We start from the raw sequence: 20,545 nt of genomic DNA, 5'->3' as shown, positions 1-20,545 counted from the left end.
TCACTAACTGAGTTCAAATTATCAATCACTAACTTACTTCATTATCTATCACTAAGTAACTTGATTATCTGCAACTAATTTTTAATAGAAGGGTAAAATTAAAACTTCAGATTTTGGAAACCTGAAAACCACAATAAGAAAAATATAAATTTGGGCCACAGTATAGAAGACAAGAATCAGGGGCCAAAATAATAAATAGTAATAGAATGCATTATTTATTTAAATTTAAATAGCTTAAACCCAGTCCAGTAGAAAAAACCCGGTCGGACCGGCTTGTGTAAAGATGCACAAGTATGGCTCCCTAATCCGTGCCAAATGGTGTATACTTTTTGTCTGAATGGTAACTTTGGAATTAAAAAAATAAAAGTAAATTGAGTGTGTTATAAGTAATTTTAGGTATGCAGAAAGCAACTCCAACCCTTTTTAGAAGATTCCCTAACGCTCCTATCCAAGAGTGGGCATCTACTAGCTTTTTTAGCATTTCACTAACACTTTGTCCGATAATTTGAATGTTCTTTCTCTATGTTCAACCATTGTTTATAAAAAAAATAAACCATCTAATGTCACATTGTGCTTCCTAAATGCGAGTGGGATTTATCCTTTTCGAAATTTAACTTTTTTTCCCATTTGATATTCAATGTGATCGGGGTGACCAAGCTACCCGGTGAGAGTGGGTAGCGGAGAGAAGCGGGGGAGTGGTGAGCCGGTGAGCTGGACGTTCCCAGGAGGGGCTCCTGCAAGGGATTTTGATGCCAAAGTAAGTAGAGGAATGAAGAATGAGTAAGTGAAGAAGTGAAGATGAATGAGTTACCTTGACAAAGGGGGGAAGCCCCCTTTATATACCAGTAGAATGATTAGGGTTGAAGCCATGCAACGTCATGCATGGCTCGTACTTGGTTCATCTGCGGCCGTTGGATTCTCTGCTACTCCCTGCCGTAAAGCAGTGATCCAACGGTCCAGGGTTCTTTGGGATCCGTGCCCCAACCACTAGTGTCGTAGGGTGGTTGGGCTAGGTCAACCCCTACGTGGTGGGACCGGTGGTTGTCCTGTACTGAAGGGGAAGCCCCATCTGTCAGCCCTAAGCCGGTCGAGGGGGTCGTGTCCGACTAATTAGGTGATCGTCCTCCTAATGATGGTAGTTGTCCCCTTAGGTCTCCGCCCCAGGGTCTACGCCGATCGTCCCCTTCAGTAATGATGGTAGTCGTCCCATTTGGTCTCCGTCCCAGGGTCTACGCCGGTCGTCCGTAACTAGGGTTTCCTAGAACAGTAGTCCCCCAGCTCTGATTCACTGTCTCAGTGGAGCATGAGCTTAAGGGTTGCGTAGTCGGGAGGGGGTTGCCGTAGTTCCTGAACACAATGGTTAAGAGTTAAACAACATACACATATATATAAATTACAAATCATGTTTTAAACTTTTTTTTGAACGTGAAAATCATATTTTAAACTTGATTATGTGAAATTTAGCATTTAATTTTTTTTAATAATTTATAAAAGATAACCCAACATGTAGCATCAATTATTCTTTTATGCAGGAGTTAAAGCCAACATCTTTTAATCTTGTTCTATTACTTCATGGCTTATGTCTCGTGTCAAAGCAAAGTGTCTCTCGTGTGTGTATTTGGATCGTTCAACGGTAAAGCAGTAGTCATTTTCTTCCTTTTTGGGTTGATTGCCAAAAGAAAAAAGGAAAGTTCTACAATAAGATATTGATACTTGATAGGCACTTATAAGGGAGCGTATTTTGTGATGTCGATTTCATTATAGACCCCCCCCCCCCCCCCCCAAACACTTATTCTTGCTTTTGTTGTGATGAAGAATGAGTGGAAACAAAAGTATACAGAAAGAAAATAGAAATGATATATCATTTTCTTTATTTAATCATTGAGTGGGGAAAAAAACATTGTACCGTCGCAATGGTTAAAAGTGATTGTTTGAATCTGTCGAAAGTTTAATTCTTAAGAGTCCTATTCTTGAGGAGACATTTGACATGTACCACATCCAGATTAAAATTGCGCGAGCACACCCAAAATTAGTGAAGGAAAAAGAATAATGAAAACCAAGAAAAAAAATTCTACTCTCCTATAAGAAAAAAATGAGAAAAGATAAAACTAAAATTAATGTGAACTAAGATTTTTTTTGTTGGTATCTACATACTAGTAGGATTTGAACCCTTGGACTCGGGAAATTTTAACCCATCAAGTACCATTTAGGCTGTCGATACCAGTAACTAAGATCTTTAGAATGGCTAGCTATTGGTAAAAGTAAAATAAGAAGAATGAGTAATTTTTATAAAGGTAAAATACACTTAGGTTTGTCACAAAAACACCTAACTCCATTTTAAAATTTTATGTAAAATGATTGAAGAAAGTTAAAACAATATCAAATATAATTTGACCATTCTAAATAGATTCAAAATCTTTTAACGGTTATGGTCAGCACAAACGACCATTTGGTCCATAATTATCCTGATGTACCCAAATGAATACATAATTCGTGCTCGTCAAGTTGGTCAGTCATGATGACAAACATAACTTTTATTCTTTTAGCCAACTAGCTACATAAAAATTCTAAGTTGTTAGAATCATGGTGAAGTAAATTAGTAAACTAAAGTAAGATTGAAGCCTTAATGCTACCTAAGTGACAAGTTGACAAATGGAGAAATGGTAAACGACCTACATTGTTGATCGGACGACCTCTATATTGCATTGTAAGCTAGATAAACAACTCATTTTACTCTCTTATTATTCTTCTAGACTTTGAGATTCTCTCTTTAGCCTAGGGCTGACTTGAGCACCGAAGTGCATTTCAGCATTTTGCATGTACCTCCTCTGCCATGTATATTCATTACACCATCACATTCACCATCGTGCTCTCTTCCCATCACCACCACACACGTCCAAGAGATCACATCGCCCAGATTTTGAAAGAAAAATTGCTATCGTTTTATGGAGAATTTAACTTCATTCTCATTACCGTGAAGGATACACACTGCCAAACCACCCAAGGATGAACACAACTTTGTCAAGGAGATTTCATTCTAGAAAATCAAGAAGTTCTTGGAATGTTGCACTCGGAACCAGTGGCAGTTCCTTCTCCCCAAGATGAGGAAATTGGAAATCACATTCCAGTTTTGGATGATGTCGTTAAACGATTATAGTAATGCATTGCTGAAGAGTTAGAAAAAATTGTGCATGCTTCACACAAACATGCAGAGGAGGACATCATTACTAGTCGATACGTTGAAAATTTTGCTTATACCATGGGAAAGTAAAGAATCAAGAAATGAGAAAATCCCAAGAAACAAATAAATGATAAAGTTGACCTCCAAAAGAAAGTGTTTTATACTTTCAGTTTTGATTCATTCACACTCCACTTTCTTTTCCAACTTATTTCTACACTTTTTTTCTTTATATGTCTTTTATTTTCTTATCATATAACATACAATATTGCTATATGGCACGAAGCCACTTAGCACACCACGCACGATGAAATTTTTTAGCTAAGGAGAGTGAACTTAATTGAAATCGTGAAGGGAGTAAATGGTAAAATAGCAAAGGGTAAGGAAAAATTATGACTAGTCGTCACGTCAGATATGTTACCTACAATGTTGTGCCCAACAACATTTTCCTATAACCTATTGTATCTTTCATTTTTTTTTCCTTCCTATCTTTCTCCGGTATCAAGAGAATAATATTAAAATTTAAAAGTCTCCTTCCTCATTTTTATCCCCCTAAACTATGTAATTTTTTTCTAAAAAATCACTACTTCATGTCATTTTGAATTGATCCCACATTCCCACACTCTGAAACCCTCAAACATTATTAAAAATTAAAAAAGATCTCTGCATCCATGATGAACTTTTCATTCTTATATCACATTTCATACAGCTCTCCTAATTACCAAGTGATGTGATTACAATTCCATCCTCGGAAACTCAAACAGGTTGTAGCACAACATATATAATATGCAGCAAGCATATATCTATCTAGGAACCACTCAATTTTTTGTTGTTCTCATATCATATGGTCAATCATTTCATATCAGTATCCCATTTCTGATGTAGAGAATTGACTCCAGACACTTCCATTCTCACAAGGTAAGTCAATCAAACTACAAACCCCTTAATTTTCAGTATCCAAATTGCCACTAAAAATGAACCATAAGCTTGAACTTATAAGCAATTTTAGATAGTTTTTTATTCTATTCACATAAAACATTGTAAGTAGTCTAGTGATACCCCGAGTCCTGTTCTAAGCTTGATATCAAACTTTAAGTAATAAGCATGAAACAAGTAACTTCACAGAACCTGAAAAGATGTTATGTATGTCAGCAATCTTGTAACACAATAATCAGTGGCCCTATACCTATGTACACCTGAAATACCAAATGCTAAATTAACAACCGTGAGCAATCAAAATACACATGTGAAACAATCAAATATATTGTAAAGTATATGGAATAATCATTTGTAGTGGTATACCATAAATTATAATGCTAGAAAGGGTTTTATATGCATCCAACGCGATCTTCAGAAATCTCACCCATCAGAAATGTTTTCAGGAAAGACTCGAGTTTAAAGGTAAATGGAAAAGAGAAGAATAGCATCTATTTGTTATATAAGTACAATGAATCAACTTCTTATTGTTTATCATTACACTTAATTTGTGAGCAACATGAAAAATCAATTTAAGGAAACACAAAAGGAGCAGTTATATTATGAAAATCACCCAAATGATATTTGTCTCTCTTAACTACTCTTAACTAGGTCTCTTCATGTAGCAAAACCATCATCAAAGGAAACAAATTTCAATTGGGGCTAACAGAACCATAGATATAGGGACTTCGGGGAATCGGAACTTCAACAATTCCTTCAAGCATGTGCAAAACTTCCTTCATTGTTGGCCTAAGAAAGGGATCTTCTTGAATGCACAAAATAGCAATCTTGACAAACTTTTCAAAGCTCTTCATATTAATAGCTGCATCACTCTCATTTTCAAGAAGAATGTCCAATCTTTTGTTCCTATAGCAATCATACGCCCAATCACTTAAAATCCCCTTTTCTTCATCAAGATCTTTGTCTACATTTTTTCTGCAGCAAATGATCTCAAACAACAACATACCAAAACTATAAGTATCAACCTTGGCAGTGATCGGCGCGCTCCTAAACCAATCTGGTGCAACATACCCTTTGGTTCCTCTAATTCCAGTTTCAGTGCGGCTTTGATTGATCAACAATCGCTTTGCTAACCCGAAATCTGAAATCCTGGCATTATGATGATCATCTAGAAGTATATTTTGTGGCTTTATGTCACAATGGATGATTTGGGTGCAACATTCCTCATGCAAGTAAACAAGGCCTCTTGCAATCCCAAGGGCAATGTGTACTCTTTGGTTCCAGTTTGGTTTTAATGGGGTGAAAAGGAAGCTTGCTAAGGTGCCATTGCTCATCAACTCATACACCAGCATCCGGTGTTGTCCCTCGTTGCAGTATCCAAGAAGGCGAACGAGGTTCCTGTGATGAGTTTGGCCTATCACATTCATTTCAGTCTGGAATTCCTTATCACTGTCTTGGAACAACTTGTCTAATTTCTTAACAGCTACACCAGTCACCTCTATCTCTCCTTTGTAGACAATGCCACAAGATCCCCTTCCCAGTTCTTCTCTGAAGTTGCTTGTTGCTTCTTGAATTTCCTTGAAGGTGAAATTGCGCAAATTTTTGTCGAAGAAACCTTTGTTGGTCTTGGTTCTACTTCTTTTGATTTTCTTGAGGCTGTAAGGGAACCCAAAACATATTGATCCAACCAACATTAAAATGACAAAAACAGAGGTGCCAAACAGAACGGATATCACAATGATCAAAGTATCATGATCTTTCTTCATATTGGGGAAGGAGGCAAGAGGACCATTTTTCATCAATTTCATGACAGAAACTCCTTCTACTTCCTGATCTTTCCTCCCATATGAGAGTGGGAGCTTCTTCTTCGAGCAGGTGCTTTGGTTGAAAGAAACCAACACACATGAGCAATCCTGCATACAAGATTCTTTACATTCTTGTAGAGTAGAAGGACTTAATGTTTCATAATCAGATTTAGGCCAATCAGTGTTTGGCAATTCCATCATTGTATATAGATCATCCTGTGAACCCCGTTTTCCACCGGCTTCACAAATGACTTGAAAATTTGGTATACAACCACCATACATGTTACTGGAATCAATTAGAGAATATCCATCTGGGCAGGTACACATTGGCCTTTGGTCTTCTTTAATGGTACAGATGCTATTAAACCCACAAACACCTTCTTCACCTTCCGTGAATTTAGAATACATACATATGTTTTCTGGTCTAGTTTTAACAACAACCCAGCTTGTTCCATTTTTTGGATCTTTGGGGTGATATGCTATGGTGAGAACTCCATCATAATTGAGTGTTGCTTTGTAATAGAAGTCATGGGGTGAGACTGTCTTATTTGGATTAGTGATATAAAACTTCTCCCCACCATTCTTTAGTATGTACAAAAATCCTGATTTGTCAAATATCAAACTTTGGCCAGCATTTGTTTGATTCATAGCATCAGCAGTGCGTGTGCTATTGTAAGGCTCATAACTGTAGTTGCTAGGCAAATTTATAAGGTTGAATACAAGATTCCCATCCTGTTGTAGACGAAGTTTGAACCGTCCACGTGAGAAGTTGAACTCTCCTTGTCGAGAAGAAAGATTGCCATTTAACTCCAGAACTTGAGTAGGCACCAATGTATCAGTAGGATTGCTGAAACTATCCCATAATACCACAAAATCTTTGTCTCTCAGCTGAAAATTCCCAGCATCATTCATTAGACCACTGGAAACTGTACCGAATTTGAAATATGATCTCCATAGCACAGAACCTTGAGGGCTGGTGAGCACCAACCCTTGGGAGCCATTTAGTTCCAACCTTGATCCTTTAGGAGCAGGGTTGTCTCCATTTGCATACCAGATGGTGGTTTCGTTGGTTATTCTATGATACCATATAGCCAACAAGAAAAGCTCATTTGGGAGTTGATAAAACCCAAATGCAAAATCACCTGATGGAGAAAGCCACCGAGTTGTTCCATTGCCAGCAGTAAGTGAGACACCAACACTCACACCTTTATTCAGCCATCTCAAGCTGCATTTTATTGTGGAAATTAATGGTAAAGTAATCAGTAAACTTTGAGAAGGTAGAAAGTGTAAAAGTTTAAACTATCCAATTGCAAATCAATGTTGGGACCTCATGTTCAAGCTTAACTGTACTAAACTGTGAAATCTATGAAGCATTCATAAAATCAGAAAAATAGAAACCTCTCTATTGTAGGAGTTTCTTTTGTAGTGGATTATATGAACCAATTATCTTAAACTTAATTTTGAGTGAAAAGATATGAATGGTTTTATATTATATTATGTCACATCTTTCCCGATAGATGATTTTTTAAAATTTAAAGTTGTGTTCTGATGCTTGCTTACCATTTTGAATATTTACGTGTAGGTTTGGTGGCATGTCTTAAATATAATCTAAATCTATTATATTTAATTAGACATGCCCATAACTTTTTTCCATTTTCATTAATTTTTATATGTCCCATATTTTCTAGGGATAATTGCATTTACCTCCGTGTCACTATTGCACTGGCCTCCCTTCTAGTTTGCAAAATGCACAAACCTCCCCTCTTTCATATACCATTTAGAAAAAAAGAATGGTGTTGAGTGTTATAAAGATGGTGCCCACTAGGGTGGGCAAGTTATATTTTGGTCCACCGGTGGACCAGAGGGTAATTTTGACATTTCCTTTTCCCTTTACCATTTTTCTCTTCCTGATCCCTTTCCCTTCCTGTTCTCTTTTCCTCTTCTCCCACTTCTTCCCAATCAGCCGAGCCACCATTGAGAATAAGTGAGATTTGCAAAGAGTGGTGCGATTCACATCCTCGCCGGAGCACTCACTCGCCACCACCACCAACTCCATAGAATCCGGCGAATGCAATTCCCATGCTCGATGCTCCGCCGACAACCGTCGACAACAAAAATCACAGAGGACCCGAGTCTCACGCGCCGGCAACTCTGGCCTTCTTCCACGAAGAGAAACTCCGACAGCACCCTCGCCGATCACATCACCGAAGACAGAATCATCGAACAACAACTCGATACCAAAAAAGAGAAACCCGTCAGATTTTTCTCGCATAGGGTTTAACGATGTAACAGGAAGCAATAGCTTGACGAAAAATGATCAACAACAACACATGTCAGGAAGATTTTTTGCTTCAATTGGAGAATCATCACCTTCTTCATTGAAGAAACAGGGTTCTGGTTCTGGTTCTATCCGTTCCGCCATTGTTCCGGGAAGATTATCAGAGAAGTGGGAAGAAGAGGAAAATAAGTGAGATTTGCAACCCAAAAGGTTCTGTTTGTTGCTTCTCTTCAACTTGCTTTGATTTCACAACTTCTCAGATGCCAAAGGAGAGCGATTGTAACATGAAGCTGAGTATTGGATCGATGGGTAAAGGGAACGGATCTCACAACTAGATGAGTATCTAACGATTGGGGGAAGGGGGAGTCTCATGCCCAGAACCGACGCTTTTAATCATAGGGGTGTTGAAGACAACCGATTCCTCTGACCCTTCAATCTCTCAGAAATCATATTCAAAACATCATGGAAGAAAATAAGATTCAGATCTAGGTTCAGATTTTTCATTTGAAGAACCAGATCTCGTGAAGAATAACAAGATCTTCGTTCTCTTGTTCGCATAGATGTCCAGAGATGGCGTTGACAGAACTGAGTTTCAGATAAGGCGTGAGGATGAAAGAATTGAGGGGTTGCTGGAGGTGGCTGGGAAGAAGGTGGGTCTATTCCCACTTTTGCCCTTTTATCATCCATCAAATCCTAACCATTCAAATAAAGAATATTCTAAGATTTTTAAATCCAACGGTGTTTACGAATGGTCCACCGGTGGACCAAAATATAACTTGTCGACCCTAGTGGGCACTTATAAAGATAGATCTTAAGACAATTTGATGCAATGAGAATAAATATCAAAGAGGTTAGTGTAATATTCTCAATAAAATAAGAGTTGTTAGTGTCTAATTAAATAATAAATTAAAGGGGAGGTCAATGCAAGAATAATAAACCCTAGGGGAGGTCGTTGCAATTTGCCCTATTTTCCAAAACTAAAAAAAACTACCCATGTCTTCAAAAATGAAAAATTTTATGTTCACACTAATCCACCTACACGTAATAAAGATATGAAGAGAAGGGAAAATTAATATATATAATGGGTAATGTGATAGGAAATAAAGAGATGTAAGAAAAGAAAATAAGTGAATATGTTGAGATTGAAGCAAAAAGTGAGATGTGTGTGAACGAGTTATGATACATACACACCTCTACGCATTTTCTACCTTCATTTTTTTTTATCTATTTCTCACTTCTTTATTAATCAAATCACATATCACATCTTTACTTTCTCTATCATTTTTTCCTATCTCTCTTATTTCACCTCTCCACACCTCAAAAATGAGGTGCGAAATATATAATTATTCCATTTGTGTGTGAACCTACCATAACTCTTTAACAAATTGCTAAAAAAAGGTAACGATTCATGGTGCCCACTAGGGGAACCCGGATCCTCTCCTGCTGGATTTTATGTCCTGCACCTCCTGCATGTTTCTTAACCGTCTGATTGATCATGTGGTCCAGAAAATTGCACTCTTAAAATTATAATAGGCATAAAATGACAGCCCTTTGATGCATCCAAGGGTCCACAAAATAAACCTCATTTACTCATTTCACGTTTCCCTCTTCCCCTATTCTCGCGCGCCTCTTCTCGATGACGGCTACCTCTGCTTCAATTTTTTTCCTCTGCCTTATACGAACTGAAAGTGATATGCGTTCAAAACCAGATGGCTATCTCAACTTGACTTTGTGATCTACGTTTGTTTTTGGTCTCTACGACACTGTCTCTTTATGCCAGGTCCTTTTCATTCTCTTACTGCAACTCTGTTTCTATTTCTGTATAGAAGGTGGCTTTGAGATATGCGTTTAGTTTTTGTGATCTGAAATTGATGCTTTGATCAATGATATGGTGAGGCAATCTCAAAGGATATCAATAAAATATCAGTAGTGGTGGTTTTGTTTCGTCAGGGGGTGAGGACATATATTATCCTTGTGTCTAAGTTTATGGTGAGCCATAGCATGAGTTTGTTTGTGTCTTTTCTGTGCAAACTATTTTCATATATTAACTTCTGAGATTTGCTTGTGTAATTAGTAATCAATTGCTGGAGCTATAGTTGATTTTGTGAGTAGTAGTACAGTGAATTTGATCCTTATAATGAGTTGAGAAACCATTTGTGCAGGTTCTTTCTACTTCTTTTGCTGCAAGGCTTCTTCTTCGTTCAGTTCCTTGGAGTGCCTAATTTTGCTGCAACATTTCATATCTTGTTCTTGTGGAGTAGCAGGTCATTTATCTTTAAAAAATATGACTAAAATTTGATTTCAAACGTACCTAGGTTCATCATGTTTATAAATTGTACATGTTTCTATTTCATAATATAATAGTTGTATTTATATTTTGATAAATGCAGCATAATTGATATCATATGGAAGAAGATTGGAAGCCAAAGTTAGGTATGGTTTTTGATAGCTTGAGGATGCTTGGATGTTTTGGCTAAATTATGGCAAAAAAACTGGGTTTGGAGTGAGGAATTGAGTAACCCCTTCTCAGCATAAAATCCCACTTCCCCACTATCTTGTGCATAGTCCTTGCGTTCATAATCCATTTCCAGTAAAGTAAATTTGTATCCTTTTTCTTATTCTGTGTCTTTCCTCTTCTCCAACCAGGTCTAAATGTTGTATTAAAAAATGCTCAGGTTCATAGTTGAACTCCACCAAAACCCAAATTATACCTTTATTACCTTATCTACAGTATAAGGGCTTGATTAACCTAACATTCCCATCAATTTTAATCAACACATGGAAACCAATCTAAAACCCCTAGTGCCTCTAAACATGATAAACCTTTAAAAAAGACAAATTGAAAATACCAGATTTAAAAATGCAAGGTCATGTTCCCTATTGATCGAATCTAACCTGCAGAGGACGGTTGGAACTGATTCGATAGCGCCGGAGGGTTGGGTAGGTCGGAACTACAACGACAACAGCGGACCGTCTCTGGATCAGACGAAGGGCGCACGATGTCGACACAGAGAGAAAGAAGGCGGTGTCGTCGAGAGGAGGAGCGTTGTAGTTGAGAGGAGGAACGTTGTCTCACGACGGCAAAGAACGACAGTGTTAATTGGGTTTCTGTTTGGAGAAAACCCTTCAGCCATTAGATTAATCTTATGGCTGAAATTAACTTGCCAGTATATAATTATTATAATTTTAAGAGTGCAATTTTCTGGACCACATGATCAATCAGACGGTTAAGAAACGTGCAGAAGGTGCAGGACAGAAAATTCTGCAGGAGAGGATCCGAGTTCCCCACTAGGGTGGACCTTTATTATTTTGGTCCACCAGTACGTGGTCCACTATTTAAAACCATCCGATCTTGGAATTAAAGAATATTCTATAAATGAATTGTTAAGATTGAAAGGATAATAAAAGGGTAAAAGTGTAATATACTTTCTCTTATTATTTAAAAATAAAATATAAAAAACAATTTCTAAAATCCCCAGATTTTATTTCAGATTCAATCAAATTTATAAACTTCTTCAGATTCAATCAAATTCCATATTCTCAGATTTCATGAGACCAATTCAAATCCCAAATTTCCTTAATGTATCATCAAATCCTAGATTTTATGTATCAAAACAAAAATTGGTAGGAGGAGGAGGAACAATGATGGAAAATTGCAAGAACTTCTTCATCTTCATCACTTCATCTTCTTCAGACCCAAAATTGCAAGAATTGCCAGATCCCAAACCAGAGTGGTATCCATCAAATCCCAAATATGTGACTCTGTCATGCACTCATGCTCAAACACCAAAGGTTCTCCTCCTACATCTATGTTCCCAGTTCCTTCAACTCATCTCCTAACCGGCGATTTAGACACCAAGCATCAAGACTGGTGTCCACGGTGGACAAATTTCCCACGTGACTGCATGAGTGAGGATTGAGGAGAGAGATTTCTTTTCTTTTTAGATTTTAATTTTTAGATTGTAAATTACTACTATAACCCTTGGTTCACCGGTGGACCAGTTTCTCTTTAGTCTAATTTCCACTTAATTCTTTTCATATTTCGATCTCTAAATTTTTCTCTTTTTTGTTCGTATTTATCACAACGGTGAGTGGAAAAGAAGCGTAAAAAAAAGCATTATTCCTTCCAAAATTATCTAACCTGGTGTTATTGGATTCGGAGGTAAGAGGAGGACAGAATGTGATGTAGTAATCTGTGTCAGATGCACACGAATACGTGTTCTCATTGTCATCGGCGAGGATACGCGCCTGCGGGCACGCCTTCCTCAATATGTTCACGGCATGCACGTAGGAACAATCCTCAAGGCAAGTATTAACACTCCGGCATGCCACTGCCACCACCAAACGCTCCTTCCACTTCGTGACTTTCAGCCCCGACGGACACACCGCGTTCACATGCGCACGGCACCCGGAGCTGCTGCAGTTTCCCCTCAACGGAATAATCGCCATCGGGATGTTGAAACCGTCTATCAAGCTGATGGCATAGTTGTCTTGGTTGTTGTCACCGTTTAAAGTCATCTCCACCCGCGTGGCGGGCGGCGTTCTCTCCATGCCGTCGCAGGCGAGCCTCCCGGTGAAGCAGTCGCCGGTGACGCAGGAAAAGTCCCCGGTGGTGCGGTTTAATGAGCACTCAGTTCGGCCCCATAAATGGCCTCCCCAGCCGGCGGGTACCGTGATGGTGGAGGACTCGCCGGAGTTTAAGACAAAGCCGGTGGTTGAGAGGGTTTGGTTTCCGCCGGTGGTGTATGCAGCTGGCCACAACGTGTAGTTGCATAGATTAACTAGAGTAATTGTCACTGAAATAACCCCTGCAAATTAATTAATTAAGCTCAAACATTATTTATTTTTTTGAAAAGAAGCTCAAACATTATTGAACGTACGTACATGTTTAGTTAACTAATACATCCATTGAATAATTCAATATAAGTACCTGATAATGATAGAAGAAGTGTCAAGAGCAAAAAAGAAAGCCACCGCTGAACCATAGCGAATTAGCTAATGTAGCAGGTTGAAAAGAGCTTAGCATAAAGTTATTTGTGAAAGGAAAATGAAAATTGAGAGTATTATGAATTAGATGAAGAACAAGAAGGGTAAGGAGTTATATATCCAGATTTTCTTCATTTCTGTGAGTGATAGGAAGCTACTCATCAATTTACGCGCTAGACTTACTTTCTGTTGAGTTTTGGCTCATTAGAAAGAGAAAAAATCAGAAAGATTTGTTTCAGATTTGTTTCTGTTTTATTTTGGGTTAAAATCTTTAGTTTATTAGGATTTGATTTAATGGGGATTGTAAAAGGTTTTAAGGTATTGTTATAGGATTTATTAGGATTTTATTGTAAAATAGAGATCAATAGAATCCACTATAAATAGGATAACAATGTAACCCTAAAAGTTGTACTTGGTACCACATGCTTCATGCCACAAGTAATACAAAGGAGCTATAGCTACTCTATAGCCGCAGAGGTAGGCAATTTGGCCGAACTGCGTGACCAAAGATGCTGTGTGCTTTATCTATGATTTCTCGCTCTAATACTCAGTGCAATTGCGGTGCTTGAATCCCCTACAAGTGGTATCAGAGCGCCTGGTTCGTGGGACCATGGTAACGGCTGGACAACTTCCGCAGAGGGGCCAATGGTTAGTAACCATGGTAACGGCCGGGTAACTTCTGCGGAGGGGCTGATGGTTAGTAACCATAGTGACGGCTGATATCTTCCGCTGCAAAGGGAGGTCAACAAGGATTGCAGAAGTCGTTGTGAGAGGAGAAACCGACGGATCTAAAAGACACGGAACAAGGTGGAGATCTGTCTACTTTCAAGAGGCGATGGCCACGCCAGGGAAGGAGAAGTGGATGGATGCCAAGGTGGAGGAGTGAAGCAACAGGGTGTTGAGCAAGGTGGCTCACAATCCCAGAAATCAGAATCAGGAAACTAAAGCAGCAGATCTTCATAGGGGGAGTCCGGAATTCGCCAAGGTGGAGATTGTTGAGTTTTGGCTCATTAGAAAGGGAAAAAATCAGAAAGATTTGTTTCAGATTTGTTTCTGTTTTATTTTGGGTTAAAATCTTTAGTTTATTAGGATTTGATTTAATGGGGATTGTAAAAGGTTTTAAGGTATTGTTATAGGATTTATTAGGATTTTATTGTAAAATAGAGATCAATAGAATCCACTATAAATAGGATAACAATGTAACCCTAAAAGTTGTACTTGGTACCACATGCTTCATGCCACAAGTAATACAAAGGAGCTATAGCTACTCTATAGCCGCAGAGGTAGGCAATTTGGCCGAACTGCGTGACCAAAGATGTTGTGTGCTTTATCTATGATTTCTCGCTCTAATACTCAGTGCAATCGAGGTGCTTGAATCCCCTACACTTTCAATTATGAGTCTTCGCTTGATGCCCAGTTGATGACTTGACCAGTTGACTGCGATAACATTGAGGTCCTTGCCGTGAATAGTGGAGGAGGAAGGTCAATTTGTTTGAGGAAAAAGTCTAATTCACATGCACTTCATACATCCGTATCATATAATTTTTAGTCATAATTTTTTATTGTTGGAGTCATACATTATACATGATTAAGAACGAGGGAGGAAAATATAAGAGATGTGCCTCATTAACTCAATACATACATTAAGATTTTTGGTAAATATGTGGTTTTCAGATCTCTTTATACATGGTATTCGGTGCTCACTCATTGGTGCGTGGTAAGAGTCAATAGGATTATGCAGAATTTGATTAGTTACTGAAAGATTTAAATATAGGGACAGAATTCATTGTTCGCAAACAGTTTGATTACTAAAGTCTTCCAAGGATAATCCTTTAACTGTCCTTGGATGTCAATCGCAACAGAACTGGCAGGGGGAGAAAGGATAGAAGCATATTAAGTGTCTAAGTATTCTTTCACATTGTTTAACACATTATTACTTGTTCAAAAAATTGCAAATGGATTACAACATTCATACTTTTGTCTACAAATAATGAGATGATGTCTCTATCTTTCAGTGAAGAAAGAAGGGTGGTAAAGAAGTAAATTTCAATTGCAACTAACAGAACCATAGAGGTAAGGACTTGGGGGGATTGTAACTTCAACAATTCCTTCAAGCATGTGCAGAGCTTCCTTCATCGTTGGCCTAACAAAGGGATCTTCTTGAATGCACCAAATAGCAATCTTGACAAACTTCTCAAAGCTCTTTATGTCAATGGCTGCATCACTATCATTTTCCAGAAGAATGTCTAATCTTCTATTCTTGTAGCAATCATATGCCCAATCACTTAAAATCCCCTTTTCTTCGACAAGATCTTTTTCCACATTTTTTCTGCAACAAATGATCTATAATAACAATACACCAAAACTATAAGTATCAACCTTAGCAGTGACAGGTGCACTCCTAAACCAATCTGGTGCAACATACCCTTTTGCTCCTCTTATTCCAGTTTCAGTGCGGCTTTGACTAATCAACAATCTCTTTGCTAGCCCAAAATCTGAAATCCTGGCATTCTGATGATCATCTAGCAATATATTCTGTGGCTTAATGTCACAATGGATGATTTGGCTGCAACATTCCTCATCCAAGTAAAAAGAGACCTTTGGCAATCCCAAGAGCAATGTGGACTCTTTGGTTCCAGTTCGGCTTCAAAGGGGTGAAAAGGAAGCTTGCTAAGGTACCATTGCTCATCAACGGTTGTAACAAGTTCTGGTTCTCATCATGTTTCATTGTTGTTAAATAATTATATGAATTTGTCAGGAAATGTTGATTGGTGTGAACATAGACCAAACTTTCCTCTTATTAGAAAACAATGGCAGTTAAAGATTGTCTTTAAAAATAAACAAGCTGCTAAACTTTTACATCAAGATAACTTGATCCCTCTCTTATAAGTCAACTTATATTTTCAGAAATAGTATATTAGCAACTATTCTTTTAAGAATATATATTAGTAAATTTAGAGTACTGGCTTAGTTCCACACCCCTTAAATAAATATAATATCGGGCTACACTTGTGTTCCTTTTTCACTTTGACATAGCACAATTCATATAAACTAACTACAAAACAGGCCATCCTTTGACACCTCATTGTTCCTTTATGACCGCCACTAATTCAGTGTAAAGTAGCTCTGTGGCGGTGAAAAATGTTACAAAATGGTGTATCAAAAAGTGGTCGTTGTTATTCAACGGACACCAAACATTTTCATTTATAAAAATTGTACCAGTCTATCATTGACTCAGTTAAGGTACTAAGTCAATGAGTTAGAGGTTCAATCAAGTTCAATCAGGTTCAACCTAATTTATGTTATTTATAGTTTTTATGAAAATAAGAAATATTAAAATTAAATATTTTTGTTTCACATAAATAAAGAATATTTCTATGTTTAATTATACTTAAAAACAAGTTTTGCTACCCTAGCTAGGGTTTGGATCCTTTTTATTGGAAAAAAAAATTGAAAGTGTCAAATTGTTCCATCTAACCATTGATTATTGTGTATTCAAAGATTAAGGTAGCATTAGGTGACGAAACAGATCAGGATAGAACAGAACGCAATGAGACAGAACATGATGGAATAAGAAAATAATGTTGTGTGTTATGTTTGGTACCTTCAAGTCATTAGAACATAATCTTGATTTTAATTGCATATATAACCTTGCATGTTAAATATTTGATTGAGGATAAAAAATTGAACTCAATTGAACGTTATTCATAGAAACCGTTTGTTATTGCTTATTTCCTAAAATAACCATTTATTTCTTTAAAATAATCACTTATATATTAGTTAGCTTGTTTCAGTATGTTTTTTGAAAAAAAATTGAAATTTAAATATTTCTTTTAGTTATTTCAAGTACGATTGGTTAGATGAAAAAATAATGATTTTTAACTCTATAAAAAAAATTAATTTTTAGAGATTTTGAGAAAAGCGTAAGTTGATTCGTGTTTAACTACTCTAATTAAAATCTTTTTTTATCTCCTCACGTCTATCATAATAGATTTTCATGATAAGCTAAAATAACTTTTTCAAATAATCTAATTTTAGCTTTTAAAAAAGCTGAAACAAACATAAAAATGATTTTTTGATTAGAAAAGATACTTTTTGATAAAAAAAAATGTGATTTTTTATTAAAAAATGATTTTTGTAAATAAGTTGAATCAAACGCACTTTAATTGGCTCTATCATTGCTTAAAAAAATTAAAGTGATTTTACTTTTGAAAAAAATAATTGATTTTATTTTAAGTGCTTTTTTTGAAGAAAAAAAAATTCATTTAACTTTGTCTACAAAAATAATAAGTACTTTTCACTTTAAAAGTGATTCTAAATTGTTTAGATACAAAAGATTTTAAATATAAATTAGGTTTTTTTAATCGTGTAAAAGTTTTAAGAGAGTATTCTCTTCCTTTCCCTTCTGTTCCACTTTTTCCAGGGAACCAAAGTGTCTCGTTCCTGGAGCCTTTTGTCCCATTTCGTTCCATCTTAAAAACGTGACAAACATAGAACGAAACTCATATGTCATGTATCGTTCCCTTGTCACCTGTCTATCAAACGCTACCTTGTTGCAGAGAGTGTGAGAGCTCAATTCCCCTTGACTCCACTTTTTAGTAAATTGCTCAGCAGAGCATTTTTTAATTTCCCAAAATACCGACCCTCAATTTTTCTCAGTTAAATTTGAGTTTGACAGCTTCATGGCGAGTTTGACCAGTTCAATAACATGTCCGGTTCAACATAATGACAGACCAGTCACAGTCCACGGTTCAATCGTTCGGATCGGCTGGTCCATCCGAGTTTTAAACTATTGCAAGTAGCTAGGTTCAATTTACATTAAATATGAATAAAAAAAGTATAATAGTCTATCAAAAAAATACTTTAATATTCTCTCAAGTTTTTCACATCTTGGTCAAGAATCAAACTCAAACTTAGTTAAAATGCATTAAATATGCATAACTTTAACAAACTGTCCTTTCAGTGTAAATAATTCTACTTAAAATTAGCTCAATGTCAACTACGTTATTTAATTTCCACTTCTCATCTAGATGTAGAAGACAGATGAAGAATATATACATTTTAGGGAGTTAATTTATAGCGACGATGGAAACATATTAGAGAGAAATTTGCGTCATTGCATGACATTTGCCAAAGTATCAAGCACTTACTATTCTTCATACTCTTTGTTTTTCAAAGCATCTTTAGTGCAATGTTGTTAGTTGAGTTGTCGTATTAGGATTTAAGCAACTCAAGCAGAATTCTCTCCAACCGTAGTTGTTTATCTAACTTTTGGTTGAGTTTATTATACCTCATATATTTATATTATTTCAAGGTCATGACACTATTCAAGTTAATGAGTGAAAGAAAAAATATAACTCTTTAGTCAAAAATTAAGAAGAAAGAGAATAAGCAACGTTGCTAAAATTTAAGCAACCAGAACTGTCATGTCATGTTGCTATAATAGTGCTAAAAAATAAGCAACGTTGCTTAGGTGCTCCAACTGAATTAAGAAACCTCCATTAGAGATACTTTGAGTGCATGGAGAAAAAACTGGAAATATTGTTGTCTGTTTTCTTTATTATGTAGGTGAGGGTTGTTGGGCCAAATAAAGGAGATGACTAAAAATTTTAAACTATGAGGGATCATCCACATTGGGTTAAAGAGCAAATTATAAGTAAGTTGGACACTACGTCTTTCACCCAAAATTTTAAGGTATTAGGTGTATGAGTTCTCTCACTTATAAACCGCTCAAAGCTCTTCTTATCTTCTAATGTGAGACTTACACTTGATATAACAACAATTCCTCCCTCAAGTGTGAATCCATCTCAAAAGAAAGCGGAAGTCTCAAACCGCTCAAAGTTATCTTTATCTTCCAATGTGTGATTTACTCACACTTGATATCACAACAATCTACCCCTCAAGTCTAAATCTATCTCAAACGAAAGCGGAAGCCTCCAAATACTTGGATTGTCATTGGGCTGATCAACGGGACTCGCCGCCTGGTCAACACAAGGAGTTGCCGCCATTGCCAAACAACCATCGGCTCTGATACCACTATTAGGCCTAAAGGAGATGATTTGAACCACAAGAGATCATCCACATTGGTTTTAAAGAGCAAACCACAAGTGAGTTAGACACTACATCTTTCACTCAAAATCGTAAGACAAAATGTGTTTGACCTCTCACTTATAAACCGCTCAAAATTATCCTTATTTTCCAATGTGGAACTTTTTCACACTTGATATCACAATAAGGACATCATCTTCAATAAATTGAAAGACTTGAAGAGTTATACCTTGCTAAGTGAAAGTTGAGGTTAGGCTTTCTTGTGTATCCTTTTGTTCTTTTATTTTCTAGAATTTTCCATACATAGTAGAATGAAGGGACATGATATCATTTGAATTCATGTCATGGTCTTCGATTTTCATCTATTCTGATTTCTTCTTCGCTTTCCCATTTACCTTTTTAGATAGTTTGCTCTAAATTTAAAGAAGTGTGTATTAGGGTAACTGTGATATGCATCCTTATAAGTTCTATTGTTATCTTTCTTTTAAAGTGTACATTGTCTTGAAACTTTAGTTGATTAGTAATTAACATATTTTTGTGAGGTGTAAATTTGTCTTTAACTAACTCTTTGATCCAAATTCAAAGAACTTACTGGAGGTGTGAAAAATATCACATTTATTTTTATTTAAATTTACTACTTGCAGTGGTTAAACCGCTGCTAGGAATCAATTTGTTTACACTGGAATTTTATGGTGGTTCAAACCGCTGCAGAAAGTGTAGCGGCGGTTTGAAATCCACCTCTATAGGCGTTGTTCAGCGGTTTAACCACGGCAGGACATCCCATAAACCGCTGCACAATGCTCTTTTCCTTGTAGTGATTTCTTAGTTATATTTTACTAGGTTATATCTACTTGTGATAGATCTATCGAATAGAATATGTTATGAATCGGTTTTCAAAGTGGAATTCAGGATCAAAAGCGACGACAAAGACCACTTGGAAAAGGTAAGTCTTAATTTAAAATTGGTTTCTTATATGTATCATTTTATCTATTTATAGTTCTATCATTATTAATTAATATACAGAATTTAACTTCGTCTTGTAATAAAAAAAAGGTTATAACTTAATCACTGAAAGATTTAAATTGTGGGATGGAATCCATTGATTTAAGAGCAATTACTTGAAAGTCACTACCAACAAACCTGGCAGGGGGAGAAAGTATAGAAGCAAATTAAGTGTAGAAGTATTCTTTCACATTGTATGATACATCATCACTTCTTGAAGTGGGAGGAACACAGTGAGTGATTCTGAACTATTCCTGGCCCTAACCCAAAAAATTGCAATCATAAATAGCCCACAGACAAACATAGCAACCC

General features: G+C 36.6%; 2 protein-coding genes across 2 annotated transcripts; both read right to left on the bottom strand.

The window, feature by feature from the left end:
- Positions 1-4,738: 4,738 nt before the first annotated feature.
- LOC130731649 (G-type lectin S-receptor-like serine/threonine-protein kinase LECRK3) lies at positions 4,739-6,988 on the bottom strand. The gene has a single exon (XM_057583917.1). The coding sequence runs from the start codon at positions 6,829-6,831 to the stop codon at positions 4,807-4,809; it is 2,025 nt and encodes a 674-aa protein (XP_057439900.1). The 5' UTR covers positions 6,832-6,988; the 3' UTR covers positions 4,739-4,806.
- Positions 6,989-10,670: 3,682 nt separating this feature from the next.
- LOC130728173 (thaumatin-like protein 1b) lies at positions 10,671-13,182 on the bottom strand. The gene is made up of 3 exons (XM_057579540.1): positions 13,128-13,182; positions 12,339-13,005; positions 10,671-10,845 (listed from the first exon to the last, which is right to left on the bottom strand). Exons 1-3 carry the CDS (start codon positions 13,180-13,182, stop codon positions 10,671-10,673), a joined length of 897 nt encoding a protein of 298 aa, XP_057435523.1.
- Between the last annotated feature and the right edge of the window lie 7,363 nt (positions 13,183-20,545).

The sequence above is a fragment of the Lotus japonicus genome, chromosome 1 (genome assembly GCF_012489685.1).
Source record: "Lotus japonicus ecotype B-129 chromosome 1, LjGifu_v1.2".
NCBI classification, from domain to species: Eukaryota; Viridiplantae; Streptophyta; class Magnoliopsida; order Fabales; family Fabaceae; genus Lotus; species Lotus japonicus.
Note: the sequence above shows the minus strand (reverse complement) of the source record. Positions and strands in the feature narration are given on the sequence as shown.